The sequence below is a fragment of the Chelonia mydas genome, chromosome 6 (genome assembly GCF_015237465.2).
Source record: "Chelonia mydas isolate rCheMyd1 chromosome 6, rCheMyd1.pri.v2, whole genome shotgun sequence".
In the NCBI taxonomy this organism is placed as follows: domain Eukaryota; kingdom Metazoa; phylum Chordata; order Testudines; family Cheloniidae; genus Chelonia; species Chelonia mydas.
In genome coordinates this window covers 63,991,719-64,010,230 of record NC_051246.2, presented here as the reverse complement: position 1 = coordinate 64,010,230, position 18,512 = coordinate 63,991,719, and the positions used below count along the sequence as shown (strand labels likewise).

The window sequence follows — 18,512 nt, the reverse complement described above, 5'->3', positions numbered from 1 at the left end:
GAACAGTAGCAATGCAATCTTCTCCCTCACTGCCGTGACATTTCATCTAATTCCTGACCTAGAGAGATCATCTCTTGGGGTAAGAGGGAAAGTTAATTTCCCTAACTTTATAAATCCTTGGTCTCTGCACTGAAACTACACTCTTGGGAGCTAATCATGGTGGTTGTTTTATGATCTGAACACCTCGCTGCCAGAAATTGGACAAAGACCCAACTCATTTTCAAGAACCAGACTAAATGTGAGGTTTGCAGCATGCTCTTTTGAACATATACATTCAGATAGAGTGATGTGCGCAAGCCCTCCACCCCTACCCCAGGTGATGAGTTCTGAATGTTCTGAAAATATGGTGCATGTGCTCATGGCTTTCCATGTATAATTAGATAGTGCTTCATTCTCTACAAATAGAGTCTGCTACAGCACCAAGATCTCCTCCCTTCTTTATGTGCATTGTATCTGTGTTTGGATAATTGTATAGCTAATAATGGGTGGAAATTTCAAGGGCACAAATGTAAAGTCAGTGGGAGCTGGATACCTAATTATTTTTTGTGTGCCTTTGTAAACCTCTCCCAACACTTGTAACTGTCAACACTTAGGTAAAGATAAAGGTAATCAGATTTCACACTTCTGGATGTAAAGCCACCTGCGGGGTAAAGGCTGGGGATGGGAAGAGGATGGAATTTCCCCAATCCCTTCTTGCAATATGGCACAATTAGGTGCAGTATGGGTGCATGGGGGTTTGTCTTGCTCTGAACCATAAGTCAGTGGGCACTGCTAGAGGCAGGAAATTAGTTAGACCTGCTCCAGCACAGAAGGTGGCAGGATACTGAACTCCATAGGCCAGTATGTAGTTCAGGACACAAGATACTGGACCAACTGGACCTCTGGTTTGATCTAGTATGGCAAATAGTATGGTCAAAAATTTCAAACATGGGTCTCTAAAGTTAGGCACCTAAATCAAAGTGGCCTGATTTTCTGATATGCTGAGCATTTGCAGCTCTTTCTGTAGTCAGGGTAAGCAGTGGGTGCTCAGAATCTTTGACAATCAGGTCACTTTCATTTAGGTCCTAATTACGGATTTATGGATGGGATTTCCAAAAGTGCCTGTATGACTGAGGAGCACACATCTAGGTGCTTTTGAAAATCCCTCTCTATATTCCTAAGCAGCTCAACCTAATACAGCAGCAGAAATATCACAGTAATTCTAAAGTGTTGCTGAAAGAATAACCTCCCTAATGACAGGAACATGCCACTTTTCATTCTCTAAAGTTCAGCTGTGGAGACCCTCTGTCTTAGCATCAATATATCCCCAACCACACATACCTGGATTTCTTCTTCTCTGTGCTTTTGCTCTTCTTTACCTCCAGGTGATCTTTTCTTTGTTGTTTCTTTGACTGCATGCTGGGATCTCTTTTTATCTCTTTTATTATGGAGCTGCGTGAGGCAACTGCCAGCCCTCTCTTGCTGCTGCCACACTCTTCGATAGGACCCACTATGCCAGAGATGGTGACTCGCTTGGAGGATGCTCGCTTAGCAACTTCCTCCTTCTCTGATTCTGGGACATCAATAGAATTCAGAGTCTCTAGATGGGTGTCTCTCTGTAGGTAATAAGGAAGACACCCAACAAATAAGACAATAGGAATGGGCACAAAGTAAAGGCTCAGGGTGGAGCTGATCAGCACCACTGGGGCTCTGAGTGGCGATCAGAAAATAATGTCATATTTATCAATTCTTTATTTATATTGAATTTTCTGTTGGTTAGGAGTGTCAGACTGACAGTCCTGAGAAATGGGATTACTTACCCATAGGACCAATACAGCAGGGACCATGGCAGTGAAAACTTCCCCATCCTGGCTATCACGTACAGCCCCCAGCTAAAACCTCTCCATCACATCATCAACCTATCCTGGAAAACGATCCCTCACTCTCACAGACCTTGGGAGGCAAGCCAGTCCTCACTTACAGACAGCCCTCAAACCTGAAGCAAATACTCACCAGCAACCACACACCACACCACAGAAACTCTAACCCAGGAACCAATCCCTGTAACAAACCCCGTTGCCTACTCTGTCCCCATATCTATGCAAGGGACACCATCAGAGGACCCAACCACACAAGCCACATCATCAGGGGCTCATTCACCTGCACATTTACTAATGTGATATATGCCATCATGTGCCAGCAATGCCCCTTTGCCATGTACATAGGCCAAACCGGACAGTCTTATGTAAAAAAATAAATGGACACAAATCAGAAATCAGACATACAAAAGCCAGTAGGAGAACACTTCAATCTCCCTGGACATTCTATAACAGATTTAAAAGTAGCCATACTTCAACAAAAAAACTTCAAAACAGACTTCAAAGAGAAACTGCAGAGCTAAAATTCATTTGCAAATTTAATACCATTAATTTGGGCTTGGATAGGGATTGGGAGTGGCTGGCTCACTACAAAAGCAATTTTCTTTCTCTTGGTATTGACACCTCCTCATCAATTATTGCGAGTGGACCACATCCACCCTGATTGAATTGGCCCTGTCAACACTGGTTCTCCTCTTGTAAGGTAATTCCCTTCTCTTCATGTGTCAGTATATTTATGCCTGCATCTGTAATTTTCACTCCATGCACCTGAAGAAGTGAGTTTTTTTACCCACAAAAGCTTATGCCCAAATAAATCTGTTAGTCTTTAAGGTGCCACTGGACTCCTCGTTGTTTTTGTGTATACAGACTAACAAGGCTACCCCTCTGATACTTCCCCACCCTGTCCCTTTGCCACTGATTATTGACCTATTGACCAATATGGCAGGCCTGGTCCAATACCCTGCCACTTGGTAGGGTCACACTCTGAAAAAGTTATTAAAATAGAAATAGATAAAGATAACGCATGTTGACAATTGCTTTTAGCTTCACCTGGAAGTTTCCTTTTCTTTGACTTGTCAGGTTGGCATATCTATTCTCCTCAGTGCCATTTTCCCTCACCCGGATAAGTACCAGCAACCATCAGACCCACACCTCTCCAGCGCCTCTTAAATGCAATCAAGTGGTTCTACCCTTGTGCACGAGGTTTTGCTGGATTGCTGCACTAGAGTCTGGACTATGAGGGTGTGATTTGTAGAAAGCACCAGTTGCTCCAACTCCCCTATGTGGACCCTACTGGTGTGCCCTAACTGTTCCTTAGTGCACATTAATGTAGTCCTGTTTGAAAGAAGACTGCATTAATGCACACTAGCAGAGTCTACATGGTGAATTAGAGTGCAGCACACTGGAACACGGTATAAATAACACCCCCAAAGTGTGGACTGACTTTGGGGTCATGAAGACAAGCCTGAAGATTCATGGGAAATCCACAGAGCAGATCCAGCCCAGGGGTCATACATTTGACACCCCTGAAACCTCTTCTGGGCACAAGTGAGGAGTTCATTCTCCATGGGATCATGGAAGTCAGTGCTGACCAAAATTAACCTCTGAGCACTGTTTAATAACCTACATTGCAAGTTTTCTTTTCCCTTTCTTCATCCCATCCATATCCAACAATCCTTTCCCTGGGTTTTCCTCTGTCTTTGTTCTGATCTGGGAGCAGAGACCTGGTTTTGTGGTGCCTGATGGCTAAGGTTTAAGGGCTCTGGTTACTTCTCAAGGAGATGATATAAAAGTCACAACTGCAAACTATCCCAATGCAAAGAAAGTATAGGAAACAGCTATGTTATGCCTCTTCTGCTCTGCCCTTTGCCCCCACATCAGAGGGGAAATTCAGAAGGGAAGTGCCATTAAAGGCCACAGCAACCCATCCCCCAAAATATCAGGAAAATGAAATCCAGAACAATGGTGTCAGTTACCCACTTCTTGACATCCAAATAACCAAGCAGGGCTGCACTACTGGCTGCCACCTGGCTGCCACCACCCTCAGAGCTTCTGGCAGGCCAGTTATTTTTATATAAACTCCTTATAAACAGAATTGTAACTCCTTTGAATTCTTATCTATTGCACAAGCTCTGACTTGTGCAATAATAAGGAATGGTGGAACAAGCATGTGAATTTTTTTACGAACCAGTGCCAAGGACTCACGTTGTCTGACTGGTTCCTTGTGCCTTGTGTTCTCTCAGCTTGCTGCCCATTAAAATTCTCATACACTATATTGACTTGAGTATTGTTGTAGTCATCTCGGGGAAGTTTCAAGAGAGAAATGAGCTGCAACCATTGACAGAAGAGCCGGCACTGCTTGTCTGGTGGGGCACAGAGCTCCAGGTAGAAGGAGCGGCCACTTGCCAGCTTCAGCTTGAGGCGACGCTTCTCAGCATTGTGAACGGTGATCTCCACAAACTTCAAAGGGAAGAACCTACAAGAAAACTCAGGGTGTGAGACCAGCTAGAGTCTCTGCTTACAGGATGCACTATATCCATTGCAACAGGTTTCAGAGTAGCAGCCAGGTTAGTCTGTATCTGCAAAAAGAAAAGGAGTACTTGTGGCACCTTAGAGACTAACAAATTTATTTGAGCATAAACTTTCGTGAGCTGCAGCTCACTTCATCGGATGCATGCAGTAGAAAATACAGTGGGGAGATTTTATATACACAGAGAACATGAAACAATGCGTGTTACCATACACACTGTAACGAGAGTGATCAGGTAAGGTGAGCTATTACCAGCAAGGGGGGGGGAAAATAACCTTTTGTAGAGATAATCAAGGTGGGCCATTTCCAGCAGTTGACAAGAACGTGTGAGGAACAGTGAAGGGCGGCCGGGGGCGGGGGTGGAATAAACATGGGGAAATAGTTTTACTTTGTGTAATGACACATCCACTCCCAGTTTTTATTCAAGCCTAAGTTAATGGTGTCCAGTTTGCAAATTAATTCCAATTCAGCAGTCTCTTGTTGGAGTCTGTTTTTGAAGTTTTTTTGTTGAAGAATTGCCACTTTTAGGTCTGTAATCGAGTGACCAAAGAGACTGAAGTGTCCGACTGGTTTTTGAATGTTGTAACTCTTGACGTCTGATTTGTGTCCATTTATTCTTTTATGTAGAGACTGTCCGGTTTGGCCAACGTACATGGCAGAGGGGCATTGCTGGCACATGATGGCATATATCACATTGGTAGATGTGTAGGTGAACGAGCCTCTGATAATATGGCTGATGTGATTAGGTCCTATGATGGTGTCCCCTGAATAGATATGTGGACACAGTTGGCAATGGGCTTTGTTGCTAGGATAGGTTCCTGGGTTAGTGTTTTTGTTGTGTGGTGTGTGGTTGCTGGTGAGTATTTGCTTCAGGTTGGGGGGCTGTCTGTAAGCAAGGACTGGCCTGTCTCCCAAGATCTGTTTTACTTTGTGTAATGACCGGAAGCCTACTGACCGCTATGCGTACCTACATGCCTCCAGCTTTCATCCAGACCATACCATGTGATCCAACGTCTACAGCCAAGCTCTGCGATACAACCGCATTTGCTCCAGCCCCTCAGACAGAGACAAACACTTACAAGATCTCTGTCAAGCGTTCTTATAACTACAATACCCACCTGCTGAAGTGAAGAAACAGATTGACAGAGCCAGAAGAGTACCCAGAAGTTACTTACTACAAGACAGGCCCAACAAAGAAAATAATAGAATGCCACTAGCCATCACCTTCAGCCCCCAACTAAAACCTCTCCAACGCATCATCAAGGATCTACAACCTATCCTGAAGGACGACCCATCACTCTCACAGATCTTGGGAGACAGGCCAGTCCTTGCTTACAGACAGCCCCCCAACCTGAAGCAAATACTCACCAGCAACCACACACCACACAAAAAAACACTAACCCAGGAACCTATCCTTGCAACAAAGCCCGTTGCCAACTGTGTCCACATATCTATTCAGGGGACACCATCATAGGACCTAATCACATCAGCCACACTATCAGAGGCTCATTCACCTACACATCTACCAATGTGATATATGCCATCATGTGCCAGCAATGCCCCTCTGCCATGTACATTGGCCAAACCGGACAGTCTCTACGTAAAAGAATAAATGGACACATATCAGACATCAAGAATTATAACATTCAAAAACCAGTCGGAGAACACTTCAGTCTCTTTGGTTACTCGATTACAGACCTAAAAGTGGCAATTCTTCAACAAAAAAAACTTCAAGACAGACTCCAACGAGAGACTGCTGAATTGGAATTAATTTGCAAACTGGACACAATTAACTTAGGGTTGAATAAAGACTTGGATTGGATGTGTCATTACACAAAGTAAAACTATTTCCCCATGTTTATCCCCCCCCCCCCCGGCTGCCCCCCACTGTTCCTCACACGTTCTTGCCAACTGCTGGAAATGGCCCATCTTGATTATCACTACAAAAGGTTATTTCTCCCCCCTTGCTGATAATAGCTCATCTTACCTGATCACTCTCGTTACAGTGTGTATGGTAACAACCATTGTTTCATGTTCTCTGTGTACATAAAATCTCCCCACTGTATTTTCTACTGCATGCATCCAATGAAGTGAGCTGTAGCTCACGAAAGCTTATGCTCAAATAAATTTGTTAGTCTCTAAGGTGCCACAAGTACTCCTTTTCTATATCCATTGCGTGATTCAGGAAATGGGATGCAGGGGGAGTAGTCTGAAGGGAAATGCATGCAGACTCTTCTCAAAGAAGGCATTGTGTCTGTCTTCTCTGGGGGCACATCCTGACTGCAGGGGAGAAGTTTGTTGGGAAAAGCATGGTGAGTGTACCCGGAGACTCTCTTTTCAGATGCCACTATGCCCTTTGTGGGAGAGGTGCTCTGCAATAGCTCACAGCACCTGTGACATTAAAGCCTGATTTTTGAGAAAGGGCACAGTAGATTGACTAGGACACTACAATTAACCCCTCTTCTTTCTGAAAAGTGCCCTTGAGCCTTTAATTTCCAGGTATGACAATTCCTATGTTCCTATGATCAATCAGTTGACTATCTATTCACTATTATATCCTATCCCATCCTTTATATGTACTAACATTTTGTTTGACTTCTTGATTGCTACTTCACATTGAACAGAGGTTTTATTGTGCTGCACACAATGATGTCCAGACAGTACCGGATTTACCCAATAGCTCCATAGTGCCGGACTCGAGCTCAGAAGGAGCTGTATAACACTCACTTCCTCCCCTCTCACAGCGCTGCAGAAGTGGAGGCCCTGAGAGCAGCCTTGGAGAGGCAGGGATACAGCATGGGAGCTGAGAACCTAAGGGGCCCTGGAAGCTGTAGTTCCTTGGCCAGCTCCCTGCCTATGGAGCCGGCCCTGGAGCAGGGAAGGAACTGTTTCCCAGCATTCCCTTGGCAGCTATCAACAGGAAAGGGAGTGGGAGGGAGTAGGGAAGCTGAGAGCCCATGCGTTACAGTTTCCTGTGAATGGAGAGCTGGCTGCTAGAAGGGGATGTGAATGGGGAACAAGTATGCCCCAAGGAGTAGAAGGCTTTGGCCCAGATATCACCCTCAGATGACTTCCCCAGACTGGATTAGGGATGCTGGTGTGACCTCGCCTGGCAGCCCCCAAAGAAGGAATTGGGTGGACTAAATGGACAGTGCACCTCTTTATCTGAAGCCTGGCAAGGGAGGTATGTAGATCCCACCAGAAGTTAAAATGATAAGTAAGGGAGGGAAGGCTTTATTAGTGGACCTGGGCAGCTTTAGATACAGTACCAGGCACATAGGAGGATTTCCACATCTGAGCCATGGAAGCAGAAATTGGCTTTTCCTTTCCAGATTTATCTAATATTCAGAAAGGGAATCTAGCCCCTGCCTTCCAGATCTGAACACTCTCAAAATTCAGGAGTGCTCAAGCTCAATTTAGGCTGCTGTTACTTTGTTTCTCCCAAATCAGATATGCTGATCCACTGTAACTTGCTGTAGAAAAAGTAGGATAAAATTGAGCAACAAATGCTGGCATGTCCCCAGTGCTAACTAGAACTGGAATTGCTATTTTCAACAGCCATTACCATTTTTTTTAGTTTTGTTTGTTTAAAAGGAAGACAGTAATATTGCATTGGCAAATTCCCCATAGAAATGAAGAGTGGAACAAAAGAATAACAAAGGCACCTCAACTTTTCCTCATTTATGAGGACAGTTTAATAATATGGATCCAGATATCGTCCAATCACACAACCTGAAAATTGTTCCATTTTACTGCAGTTCTGTAATCATTCGGGAACCAGTCCTGTCTGTGTTCTGTGCACATCCAAAATTTCTACTGAATTCAGAAGTGCCTTGCTTTTGTGACCATACTACCTGATATTTTCAGCCTTTGTAAGTGAAGCAGGTTTACATTTAGTAATTGGGTGGGAAGCCTCTCAGAAAAAGTTAGATGCTGTAGGAGGTGTTGCTTATTCACTAAGTCAGTGTTTCCCAAACTTGGGATGCTGCTTGTTCAGGGAAAGCCCCTGGAGGGCCGGGCCGGTTTGTTTACCTGCCGCGTCTGCAGGTTTGGCCGATCGCGGCTCCCACTGGCTGCGGTTCGCCGCTGCAGGCCAATGGGGGCTGCGGGAAGCGGAGGCCGGTATGTCCCTCAGCCCACTCTGCTGCCTGCAGCGGCAAACCACGGCCAGTGGGAGCCGCGATCAGCCGAACCTGCGGACGCGGCAGGTAAACAAACTGGCCCGGCCCGCCAGGGGCTTTCCCTGAACAAGCGGCGTCCCAAGTTTGGGAAACACTGCACTAAGTAATGTGAGACCTTCCTGTCACAATAGTAAACCAGTGCAGCATAGAATGTGCTTTGCTTCTAGAGTCTAGAATTGGGTCCTTTGCTTCTATACACAGCCCATTAAAGATCATGAAAAGACTCCCATTCACTTCAACAGGCATTGGACAGAAGTGGTTATACACAGGGTAACTACGTGGTCTTCACAGGCTCCTGGTCCCACAGCGGAGGGGGGCGATGTGAGCTTGTTGCAGAGCTGCTGCTCAGGGATGGGAACCTCCTGGCATCCCAGCCTCCAAAATCATTGAGGCTGCACTTTCTTCACGACTATGTACTAGCTGAGGGGTGCGTGGGAACTGGTGGCCACTGCTGCAAGTGATGGGCATCTCAGGTACTTAAAGCCATGGCCTAGAGGAGGGAAGCATTTAGGGCCAGCGCTGAGGATTTAGAGTCCCTAGTGCTGCCGTTGCAAGGTTCAAACATGCTCAGCCTTGGAATTGCCACCCCTCCCTTGACTAGTAGCTACAGCTATCTAAGGCTGGCCTCTGGCAATTGGCCCCATAGCTATAGCCGGAGAAGCTGCAGGTGGCTCTGTGGCTACTGGGGGCCATTAAGCTAGAGCAGATAAAGAAACTGGAATTAACCTCAAGGAACAGAGGTCACCAGGAGGAAAGGAATGTCAAGGGAAGCAGGGAAAGAGGAAGCAGGTCAGGCTTGCAGCGGGAGAATAGCCCCAGCTGGTTGGGGAGCATGTCCAAAGTAGAAAGGAAACAAGCACGGGGAGAGGTGGTGGTGATCAAGTAGTAGACTAGCATGTAGATGGGAGCAGAGGGAGAAAGGCTGGTGTCTTCAGATTCCCAAGGGCTAAGTCCTCACTTTGGGGAAACGGGGTTTGCAAGTGGCTTGCTCAAATGGCAGGATGGGTGCTGAGGGAGGGATTTGTCAGAACTGATCAGTATCTGCTGGCTTTGGAACTTTGAGCTGAGACTAGGACCACATACCGTGACTGATGATATAGGGTGGTACTGGAGACATGGCTATAGAAGGTCTGAATGAGGAAGGAGATAAATCTGTGGGAAGTTTCCCTGATCGCTATGAAAGTTCTACTCACTGTGGACATTGGTAAAGTCACATGAGTGTACAGCTCAATGAGAAAAACTGAGGGTTGAGGGAGCTGTGTATGGCAATGCATGTGGTCATGTAGAGGTGTGTGATCAAAATGAAAAATGTCTCTGAAATTCAGTACCGGGTATACTATGGCACCAATGGCACTGCCACACCAGGCCCACACTCAGAGCCCACAATGACTACATAGGGGCCCACAAAAGGTTAATCCTTCCCTGTGTCCAGATCATTTTTCTAAGTGGTTACAATTAATATATAACCTAGCAATTTGTTTCAGAGTGAGTAGTTCAAATTATTCCTTCCAACAATGAATTTCATCTCTCATCAGATTGCCCATTTATCTCCTTTTGTTAGGTTCCTGTGGAGTTTCTCACAGTCTTCTCTGGTTTTAAGTAACCCAAATTATTTTGTGTCATCTGCAAATTTTGCCACTTTATTGTTCACTCTTTTACAGATAATCAATCAATATATTAAACAACACTAGTCCGAGTATGAAAACTTAGAGCACCCCAATGTTAGCCTTTGGCCATGTTGAAAATTAACTAATTTATTCCTACTTTGTTTTTTGTATTTCAGCCTGTTTCAAAAGCAAGATAATAGTTCACCTCCTGCTCCATAACTATTTAGCTTCTTGTGAGAAAATTTGGTAGAGGCTTTTTGAAATCTAAATGAATTCTATCAACCAGTTTTCCTTTATCCACAATTTTGCTGACATGCTCAAAAAATTTGAAAAATTTAAAGAAGCATGATCATGTGTTTAGTAATTCTATTTTTCATTATTGTTTCAACCAGTTTTCCTAGTACTAAAGTTACAATATCTCTTAATTACCATCCATAAGGCCTTTGCTGAACAGATAGTAACAACATTTGTTACCCTCTGGTCTTTCGGTATGGTTACGGATTTTAAAGAGATTGTATATTTTGTTATCAGCTCAACCACTTAATTCTTATAGAGTCCACAGAAACTACCATTGTGATCATCTAGTCTTACCTCCTATATAACACAGGCCATAGAACTTCTCCAAAAATAATTCCTAGAACATTTCTTTTAGAAAAACATCCGGTCTTGATTTAAGAATTGCCAGTGATGGAGAATCCACATGACCCTTGGTAAATTGTTCCAGTGATTAATTACTGCCACTGATAAAAATTTATACCTAATTTCCAGTATCAGTTTGTCTAGCTTCAACTTCCAATCCTTGCATTGTGTTATACCTGTCTCTGCTTGATTGAAGAACCCATTATTAAATATTTGTTCCCCATGTAGATACTTATAGATAGCAATTAAATCACCCCTTAATCTTCTGTTTGTTAAGATAAATAGATTGAGCTCTTTGAGTCTTTCACTATACAGCATGTTTTCTAATCCTTTAATCATTCTTGTGGCTCTTCTCTGAACCCTCTCCAATTTACCAGAACTCTTGGATGTATGCCATCCATTCCTGGTGACCTGTTGCTCTTTATCATTTTGTCCCAACACCTCCTCTGCTGACATTTCATTTTTATTACCTGAAAAAAGTATATTTTGAGTAGGTGTCTCCCCAGCATCCTTTACGGTAAAAACTCATGCAAACAACATTAGCTTCTCTGATGTGCCCTGTTCCCCTTGATTGCTCCCTGGTCACCCAGCAAGTCCACCAATTCTCTTACAGGCTGTCCTGCTTTTATTATTATTCATTATTATTTGTATTCTGGCTGCACCTAGGAGCCTAGACATGGACCAGGAGGCCATTGTGTTAGGCACTGTACAACCACAGAGCAATCTACATGTAAGATGAGAGACAATTTCTTTGATATATTTATAGATTTACTTAAGTGTTTTTTATGCATTTGGCTTGGAATGGCCACTGGAGATTGGCCAAAGGATGCATGTTTTAGCTAATGTTTCATCCAAAGGACAGCATTACTAAATGGACACTAGTGGAGAGACACCTGGTTACAAACCTGTCCAAGATATGACCAAGATCCACAAAAAGCCTTTGTGGAAAGCATGCTCTGTGAACTGACTTAACCCCTTCTTAGTACCTGCTGAGTACTAGCTGCTCCATGGAGGATGGCTGCTTTGAGGCCTTCCAGGGCTTTGACACAGCTTCCTGGGAAGATGTAGGCACTGTGTGTGCTAGCAGCATCACATTGGGCAGTGATAGGCTGGGGCTGGATGCACAGATGCCTACAGTCACACAGTTGGGGCGATTATGAACATAAATTGGTTCACCTCTCCTATTAACCTGCATACAAAAACAAAGTCACTGCAGTATGTCATGGAGCCATCACAATGATAATACACTACACAGACCTATTGTGGTACCACTTGCCTGGGACTCTCACAACTCAGGTGGTGAGAAGATAAGGGAATGTAAAAGTATGAGAGGGGCATGTGTATGAAGAAAGGGAAAGGGAGGAGAAGGAAGTGAGTAAGAATGAAGAGAGGTTAGAAAGCTGGCATAATCAGCTAGATGGAGATATATTCAGCTATTAGTTCTTATGTTGTGCCCATCATTGTGGTATCTGAGTAACTAATATCCTTGGATGGCACAGAGCCATCTCTGCATTACCACTTCTCATGGCCCCTGGTGAAGGGGGCATGGCAAGAGAGCTGCAATGCTCTGGTGATCCATTATTATTATTAATAATTATTATTTATTTGTTGATTTGTATTACTGTAGCACCTAAGCGTTCTAGTCATGCATCAAGACCTCACTGTTCTAGGTGCTTTACAAACAAAACAAAAAGACGGTCTCTGCCCCAATGAATTACAATCTAAGTATAAATACAAGAGACAACAAATAGAGACAGATGGACCGGCTAGGTAGTAAAAGGAATATATGATACAATATTGATCAGCATGATAGGCAATGGTTTCAGCATTCTTGATATTTATGGGGAACACCTCGCAAAGATAAATGGGCAGCATGGGAGAAAACACTAAGATGTTTGTTTGAAAATGTAACCAGAGGGTGATAGAGGCTGGTATCATGGGCTGATTGGGGGCAGAAGTCAACATCTTGATAGCAAATAAACGATGCAAGATAGGGAGGGGATCGATTGTGAAGACAAGCAGCTTATGTTTGATGTGGGAAAGGGAAGGAAGTGGAGGGATGTAAAGAGATGGGTGACTTGGTTAAAATGATGGGCTAGGAAAATGGTCTTTGCAACAGCATTCTGAATTAATACGAGCAGAGCAAGATTGCATTTGTCGAAGCCAAAGAAAAGATTGATGCAGTTACTGAGATGCGAGATAAGGCGAGCCTGGGTAGGAGTTTCAGCAGTGCTGATGGATAGGAACGGCTGTATTTTAGGGGGTCTTTTGGAGAAAGAATTGGCAAGATTTAGACAGCCTGGATGCGAGGACCACAGAAAGAGGGCAGAGTCGAAGATGACACTCAGGTTATGGATCTGAGTGACAGGTAGGATGTTGGCCACAGTGATTGAGAAAGGAGGGAGTGGGGAAGGTTTTTGGTTGGGGAAGTTTAGGAGGTCTGTTTTTCCCATGTTGATCTTGAGCTAATGGTTAGATATTTATGAGGAGATATCGGAGACACAGACCAAGATTTGCTAGAATGATCACTTAGGAGCTGTTGCAATTGGGTGCAAACTTAGGGCTGCTCTAAGTTGCACAGGGGCTTGAATCAGCACCCAGTTATTCCCAGAATAAGGGTGTGGAAGAGAGAAAAGGGCTCACAAAGCCACCTTTGCTCTCCCCTCCAGATGAGCTGCGTGCAGCAGTAGCATAGCTGGGTATCTGGCCCAATGTATGTGAGGGGAGAGTATGATAAGTGTGTATGAGAAGGGGAATATACACGTGTTAGAGTGAGACAGAGAATGAGAATAGTAGAAATGAACAAAGGAGTGGGCAGCAACCACACTGGGGAATAAAAATGGAAATTCTCTATGTAAGGTATGTCAAACCATCAGTGCCAAACAATTTCATATAAATGCTGTTTACCTGGACAAAGTTGCTTTCAAACATAGGAGCGGATGTGAAGGGGGCATATTCTCCTTTGCTGAGAACTCTCTGAAGATCTCCCATAATGGAGATCTGGCTTCTGGAGGCTGCACACACACTGAAGCTCCTAAAAGAGAAGTAGCTTCTAATGTTGCCTACGCACAAAACAGGAAAAAATTAGCAAGTCAAGAGGGGCTGTTCCAGAAAAACACAAATAATCAACGGATGGGGAAACAGCAGAAGATAGAAAAGCCTGTGTCTGTTCCATTTCCTATCACAGGCTGCATCAGGTTATTCAAGAGCAAAAACCCACACAAATATAGAATCATAGAAGAATCATAGAATCATAGAAGATTAGGGTTGGAAGAGACCTCAAGAGGTCATCTAGTCCAATCCCCTGCTCAAAGCAGGACCATCACCAACTAAATCATCCCAGCCAGGGCTTTGTCAAGCTGGGCCTCAAAAACCTCTACGGATGGAGATTCCACCACCTCCCTAGGCAACCCATAGCAGTTCCACTGCTTCACCAGCCTCCTAGTGAAATAGTGTTTCCTAATTCCAACCTAGACTTCCTCCACTGCAACTTGAGACTATTGCTTCTTGTTCTATCATATGCCACCACAGAGAACAGCCGAGCTCCATCCTCTTTGGAACTCCCCTTCAGGTAGTTGAAGGCTGCTATCAAATCCTCCCTCACTCTTCTCTTCTGCAGACTAAATAACCCCAGTTCCCTCAGCCTCTTCTCGTAAGTCATGTGCCCCAGCGCCCTAATTATTTTTGTTGCCCTCCGCTGGACTCTCTCCAATTTGTCCGCATCCCTTCTGTAGTGGGGGGACCAAAACTGGACACAATACTCCAGGTGTGGCCTCACCAGTGCCGAATAGAGGGGAATAATCACTTCCCTCTATTTGCTGGCAGTGCTCCTAATAATATAGCCCAATATGCCGTTGGCCTTCTTGGCAACGAGGGCACACTGCTGACTCATACCCAGCTTCTCGTCCAGTGTAATCCCCGGGTCCTTTTCTGCAGAACTGCTGCTTAGCCAGTCGGTCCCCAATCTGTAGTGGTGCATGGGATTCTTCCTTCCTAAGTGGAGGACTCTGCACTTATCCTTGTTGAACCTCATCAGATTTCTTTTGGCCCAGTCCTCCAATTTGTCGAGGTCACTCTGGACCCTATCGCTACCCTCCAGCATATCTACCTCTCCCCCCAGCTTAGTGTCATCTGCGAACTTGCTGAGGGTGCAATTAATCCCATCATCCAGATCATTGATAAAGATATTGAACAAAACCGGCCCCAGGACTGACCCCTGGGGCACTCCATTTGATACTGGCTGCCAACTAGACATCGAGCCGTTGATCACTACCTGTTGAGCCCGACAATCTAGCCAACTTTCTTTCCACCTTATAGTCCATTCATCCAATCCATACTTTTTTAACTTGCTGGCAAGAATACTGTGGGAGACTGTATCGAAAGCTTTGCTAAAGTCAAGATATATCACATCCACCGCTTTCCCCATATCCACAGAGCCAGTTATCTCATCATTGAAGGCAATCAGGTTGGTCAGGCATGCCCTTGGTGAATCCATGTTGACTGTTCCTGATCACCTGCCTCTCCTCCAAGTTCTTCAAAATGGATTCCTTGAGGACCTCCTCCATGATTTTGCCAGGGACTGAAGTGATGCTGACCGGTCTGTAGTTCCCTGGGTTCTCTTTCTTTCCTTTTTAAAATTTGGGCACTATATTTGCCTTTTTCCAATCATCCAGGACCTCCCCCGATCACCAAGAATTTTCAGAGATAATGGCCAATGGCTCTGCAATCACATCAGCCAACTCCCTCAGCACCCTTGGATGTATTAGATCTGGACCCATGGACTTGTGCATGTCCAGCTTTTCTAAATAGTCCTTAACCTCTTCTTTCACCACTGAGGGCTGCTCACCTCCTTCCCATACTGTGTTGCCCAGTGCAGCAGTCTGGGAGCTGACCTTGTCTGTGAAGACTGAGGCAAAAAAAGCATTGAGTACTTCAGCTTTTTCCACATCATCTGTCACTGTGTTGCCTCCCCCATTCAGTAAGGGGGTCCCACACTTTCCCTGACCTTCTTCTTGTTGCTAACATACCTGTAGAAATCCTTCTTGTTACCCTTCACATCCCTTGCTAGCTGCAACTCCAGTTGTGCCTTGGCCTTCCTGATTACACTCCTGCATGCTCTAGCAATACTTTTATACTCCTCCCTAGTCATCTGTCCAAATTTCCACTTCTTGTAAGCTTCCTTTTTGAGTTTAAGCTCACTGAAGATTTCACTGTTAAGCCAAACAGGTCACCTGCCATATTTGCTATTCTTTCTGCACTTTGGGATGGTTTGTTCCTGTGCACTCAATAAGACTTCTTTAAAAAACATGCACATGCCTTCAAGGTATGAACTTTCAAAGGCACTTCAGAAGCTGGACAGGATTTGATGATCGAGAGGGGATCAGCTTGGGGAGCTGATCAGACTTAGGGGAGGGCATATAGGCCAGAAAAAAGGAACTATTTTTACAAAGTAACATCTTGCCAAAACCCACCTTGAGTACCTTTGTTGTTCTGTTTCTCTTACACAACCTATTCTATTGGCTTCATGCTTTCCTCCTCTTCATCATCAAATCTCACATAACATAATTCTACGAATAAATATAGATAGTTCACAAATGAAACTTGCACAAATATAGTTGAAACACAAACTAGATCACATGTGCTATGCTGTATTTCAGATTGTTCCTCTTGCTTATAATTAAGTGAAGAATCTTAATATAATGGTAGGGTTGATCAAAGTACTGTTTGCCATTGTTAGGGTGATGAGGATACCAACAACATTTTACCCTTTCATGTGAGCATACCAATGTATCTTTCAAATAATGGGTTAGATCCTCGGGTCTGCTCAGCACAGCTCAAGAGGGACGGGGGCAAGATGACTTGCACAGTCTTAGTGCCCCCTGTTCATGTTGCTCCCAGGTGCTGGTCTCGTCTTGAGATGCAATTTAGAGCAGCCATAGTACTGCTCTAAATTGAGTCAGTTGTCTAAAACTCAAAAGGGATATTCCAGCAGTCAGGAATCCTTGGGGCAAAGGAACACCCCAACCATGTCTATTAACCTGTGGACATGCCTCCTGTGCTTGGAGTGGGAAGAGGGTGTCCTCTACCAGCTGGCTAAACTGACTTTAAGGCACAAACAGAAGATGGAGCAACATAAAGTGGTCACGCTTCAGGAGAGGATCAGGGCTAATAATTAATTGAACTTCATAAACACAGTGCCCCCCCATGTTTGGTAGGTAAACATCATTATTCCCATTTATGCTTGTGAATACAGAAGTTAAATGACTTTTCCAAGGCCAAGTAGTAAGTCAGTGGCAAGGCCATGAAGAGAATCAAGATGTCTTGTCTTGCCTTTTTTAAATACTGTGTACACTCCCTAAGTAGACTCCTATTTCTAGGAATTCATGCCTCATTTTACTGAAACAAGCCCATTTCTTACATGGAGGAGTCTACCAAAGTAAGAAAAAGATACAAATGCTCTAGCTTTTTCTGAAGAGCTCTCTAGAAGTCTGCTGCACTAGGAACCCATGACTGGCATATTCAAGTAGATTTTTGAATAGAAGTTCCCCCTCTTGAATTTCCTTAAACAGTGGTGATATGTCAATGCCTATAGGTGAGGCAGCAAGTCATGTCATAATAGGAAGGCAGAGTTGGGCAGGGGCTGCTTGGATCATAATCCACTGGTATGGCCTGTGTGCTCCCAGAGGATACAGAGACCAATTAAATTGTTTGACTAAATCAGGGAAGAGTGTGGGTGATATGAATTTACGCAGTCCAGACATGTTGCATGTATACAGGCTACTCTATATTAAGGATTTTTGCAGAAACCAAAACCACATTTTGAAACCTCTAGATTTCTTGGAAATCAGAATTGTTGTCTTCTAGCCTGCCCTAGTCATCAGCCCTTAGGAAACTCTAACTAGTATGAACACAGCAGTGCATTTTCTCAGCAATACAGGCTGCCATGAACATATCAAACCTGTCCTTCACTCTCTACTCTGGCTCCCTATAAAATATTGAGTCAAATCAATTGAACTTGGCCAGTGAGCACAAGTTTCAAAGGGGCCATTATGGAGAACACTCTGCCAGCTCCCCACTTTCTCTTAGGTGACCTGAGGTGCCACTGCACATACACAGAGGGTCTGTCTGATAAGTAGGTCACAACCAACGTCTTAAATTTTACCAATAGCTAACAGGTAGCCAGTGGAGACCCAAAAGCACTGGTATCATGTGCACCAGAAATGCACCCTATAACAAACAAGCTGCCAAATTCTTCAATTTGCTCTACTATAATTGAGTACCACTGTGCTTAGCCTCTTGGAATGCACCAATTTTTCACCTACCAGACGGCTATTAAATGCTGTATTCCCAAGGGGTTCTCACCAGCCCTTACCATGAAACTGCCCAAGCCAGGAGCTCATCCACAAACATGGAATGTACAGAAAAAGATAAGCCTGAATTTTTCTTCCGTGTTTTTCCATGTGCGCATTTTGCCTAGGCTACCACCTTACTGGGCTGCTGGCAGTTCAGAGTAATGCAACAGCAGCTCATATCACTAGGCTGCCAGTGGACAATCCAAATGTATGTAACACTGCAATAAAAAGTTGGTATTAAGAGAATACCAATGATATCAATGTAGCATAGCTGTAAAGAGGGCCTTTCTGCACAGGGCAGGACAGATCCTCAGCTGATGTAAATCATTGTTGTTCCACTGACTGAA

The 18,512-nt window shown here is 44.3% G+C and overlaps 1 protein-coding gene across 1 annotated transcript; it reads right to left on the bottom strand.

Annotated features, from left to right (window-relative positions):
• Window positions 1-609: 609 nt before the first annotated feature.
• FAM71D (family with sequence similarity 71 member D) lies at window positions 610-13,804 on the bottom strand. Its single transcript, XM_043549386.1, has 5 exons — window positions 13,721-13,804; window positions 11,800-12,002; window positions 4,062-4,332; window positions 1,321-1,595; window positions 610-640 (listed from the first exon to the last, which is right to left on the bottom strand). Exons 1-5 carry the CDS (start codon window positions 13,802-13,804, stop codon window positions 610-612), a joined length of 864 nt encoding a protein of 287 aa, XP_043405321.1.
• Window positions 13,805-18,512: the final 4,708 nt, after the last annotated feature.